This window comes from Corvus brachyrhynchos, unplaced genomic scaffold (assembly GCF_000691975.1).
Source record: "Corvus brachyrhynchos isolate BGI_N302 unplaced genomic scaffold, ASM69197v1 scaffold150, whole genome shotgun sequence".
NCBI classification, from domain to species: domain Eukaryota; kingdom Metazoa; phylum Chordata; class Aves; order Passeriformes; family Corvidae; genus Corvus; species Corvus brachyrhynchos.
The window spans coordinates 3,018,445-3,021,123 of NW_008236162.1; the positions used below are offsets into that span (position 1 = coordinate 3,018,445).

At 59.9% G+C, this 2,679-nt stretch overlaps 2 protein-coding genes across 2 annotated transcripts in view; one reads left to right on the forward strand and one right to left on the reverse strand.

The window, feature by feature from the left end:
* Positions 1-37, reverse strand: part of LSM1 (LSM1 homolog, mRNA degradation associated) — a 2,153-nt gene extending 2,116 nt beyond the window's left edge. The window contains exon 1 of the mRNA XM_008633352.2: positions 17-37. Coding sequence (XP_008631574.1) covers positions 17-37 — 21 coding nt within the window. The remainder of the gene's footprint in view (positions 1-16) is intronic.
* On the forward strand, positions 8-2,673 carry BAG4 (BCL2 associated athanogene 4). The gene is made up of 4 exons (XM_017732022.1): positions 8-222; positions 836-1,075; positions 1,705-1,953; positions 2,446-2,673. Exons 1-4 carry the CDS (start codon positions 205-207, stop codon positions 2,659-2,661), a joined length of 723 nt encoding a protein of 240 aa, XP_017587511.1. The 5' UTR covers positions 8-204; the 3' UTR covers positions 2,662-2,673.
* Positions 2,674-2,679: the final 6 nt, after the last annotated feature.

A 2,679-nucleotide genomic window follows, 5' to 3' on the forward strand; every position in this document is an offset into this window, starting at 1 on the left:
GGGGGAGCGGGAGGGCCCCGTTCCCGCGGCTGGGCATTGCCGGATCCCTCACCGGCGGCGTTTGTCGCACCTGCGTCTCGGGCTACTGTTGAAATTCGGTGTGACGGGAGAGGCTTTGCCCTGCCAAAGCAGGGTCTGCTCTCCGGCCACGGCTGTGGTTGGGTTTATCCTCCGGGATGTTGTCGGGGCTGATCCGGCTCTTCCATGGATCCCGGCACACAGGTTGTACAGCCTGCGCTCCGTGAAGCAGCTCAGGGACAAAATACTGCTTTGCCCGAAGCTACAGGGAGTCATTCCCTGAGCTCCTGAAATCCTGTGCTTCATTATCCCCTCTGCAGTTAGGTGGAAATTCGCGTTCCGTACACGTTAATTATGGGATGGATCCAGGTAAATCCTCAGGCGGATCCTGGATGTGCAGACTTTCCATACACAGACGCACAGGACCTGCAGCTCAAGGAGCTGAACACTGGCGGGCAGAGCTGGTCTGTTTGCGTCGTGTCTATGCGAGAATGAGTGGGGAAATGAACTTTCTGGAGTGTTTCCCTTCCTCCGGTCGGTGATGCAGTGCTGGCATTGAATCCTGCAGGAGCTGCTCACTGTGAGGGGCTGCACAACTCTCCCTGAGCCCAGCTCGGCTGAGTGAGACCTGGTTAAGCCCGGTGTTAGAGCTGGTACAGCCAGGTTAGACCAGGAAGGCCTAAAACTGGGGCAGATCAGCTGAGAGCAAAGGAACCCCCTGGTTAAATGCTGCAGGGAGGGCCAGTCCTCATTCCCGGAGCAGCTCTGCCTGTGCCCATGTCCCATTACCTTCCCTGTGCTCTTCCCTTGTCCCCAGGCAATGGATTCTCCCTACGCCAACGGAGCCTACAGCCCCCCATACCCGCATTACGCCAGCCTGCCGCAGGCACGGGGCTTCTACTGCTCGGGGCCCCCGCGGAGCCCCTACGCCACGGAGCCCACGGGCCTCTACCGGCCCCCGTCGCCCGCTCCCGCCTGGAGCTACGTCCCCCCGGAGTGTCCCAGCGAGGGCTCCGTGCTCCGCAGGCAGCAGGTCCCCGGCTACTCCCCGCCACAGGTAAGGGACACTCTCAGCCCTGGGTCGGAGCGTGCGGTTCCTGGGATGTTGGGTCTTGGGGCTGTGGCAGGGGCAAGCGGCGGGGCCTGCTCTGGTGGAGCTGGGGATCCCTGTGGCTCTTGAGCATCTTGTCCTGCCTGGTCTTACTCTTACAAAAACTGGTGGTCACCCTGTTCTCTGGACACCCTGAGCTTTTGGGCTAGGAAAGCAGAAATTGGGCAGCCAGCCTGAGCTGCAGCCGCTTCGCAGAATCCCAGAATTGCTGAGGTTGGAAAAGATCTCCAAGATCATAGAGTCCAACCTGTGACTGATCCCCACCTTGTCACCCAGACCAGAGCACTGAGTGCCACATCCAGTTGTTCCTTGGACACCTCCAGGGATGGGGACTCCATCACCTCCCTGGGTGTTACGTACCAATGCTTTACAACCCTTTCCATGGAGAAGTTCCTCCTGATGTCCAACCTGAGCCTCCCCTGGCACAGCTTGAGGCTGTTTCCTCTTGTCCTGTCCCTGTTCCCTGGGAGCAGAGCCCGACCCCGCTGGCTGCCCCCTCCAGTTCCCAGGGTTGTCTGAGGGAGCAGTGCTGGGAGTGACCCCAGTTGTAATCCCTGTTCCCCCTGTCCTTGCAGACCCCGGGACTGCCGATCCCGCAGTATCCATACGGAGACAGCAGCACAGGGGTCACGGGGCAGCGCCCTGTGCCACAGCCCAGAGCCCCGGAGGACGCCTGGGGCCCCCCCTCTGTCTATGGGGTGCAGCCACGTTATGCCTGGCCCGCGGCCTCGGGGCACGGCAGCTTCTACGCCTCCGATTCACACCCGTCCTGGACTGGCAGCGGGGCTCCTTCCCACCCTCCCACCTGGGAGTCACAGGGACAGGTGAGGTCCTGTTTGCATACAGAAGACTAAAATCCATGGCTGTGATTCCATTAAGTACTGGAAGGACAAGATGCCCTGGGGCAGGTCTTGAAATGGGTCAGACAGGCTTTCTCTGGGTTGGATCAGGAATTAAGTGACTCTCCACATTTTTGGTTCCGGGCAGTAGCAGCCCTGATGGGGGGACTTGGGGATGGGGCTGCTGATCCTTGGGAGCAGCTCTGGAATGTGCTGCCTGTGGAGAAGGATCCTCTGGTCTATCCAAACAGGACCGTGCTGAAATCTGTTCAGCATCTCCCCTGTTCTCGGGTAAAGAATGCTCAGGGGCTCACACTCCTCCTCTGGCCAGGTGCCCCTTGCTGGGGTGTTGCTTTCTGACAGCTGGGGACCAGAGCACAGGTCCCCAGCCCTGTCCCCTGTTGGTGCAGGATGAGAGCGCAAACCTCTGGGTTTAAGGGAAATGCACTTAGAGATGTTTTCTCCCTCTGACTGCAGGACTCTGTCTACGACAGATCTGAGCAAAGTCCAAACCAACACAGTTACTATTCTGATGTCAACCACCGGCACTCGGGGACAGTGAACGAGCACAGGATGGCCAAGCCCGCGCCGTCCCAGCCTCAGGTGCAGTACAGTGCCCAGCCCCAGCTCTATGACCTCGCTCCACGGAAGCCTGTGGCCGGGAGCCGGGAGCTGGGCTTCAAACCTGCTTAGCAGTCTTCCACACAACCT

What these genes read in the sequence shown, in the direction of transcription:
- BAG4 (XM_017732022.1), top strand. An exon ending in CCGGCTACTCCCCGCCACAG is followed by an intron (nt 1,076 to 1,704) that starts GTAAGGGACACT and finishes CTGTCCTTGCAG; the next exon opens with ACCCCGGGACTGCCGATCCC. An exon ending in CCTGGGAGTCACAGGGACAG is followed by an intron (nt 1,954 to 2,445) that starts GTGAGGTCCTGT and finishes CTCTGACTGCAG; the next exon opens with GACTCTGTCTACGACAGATC.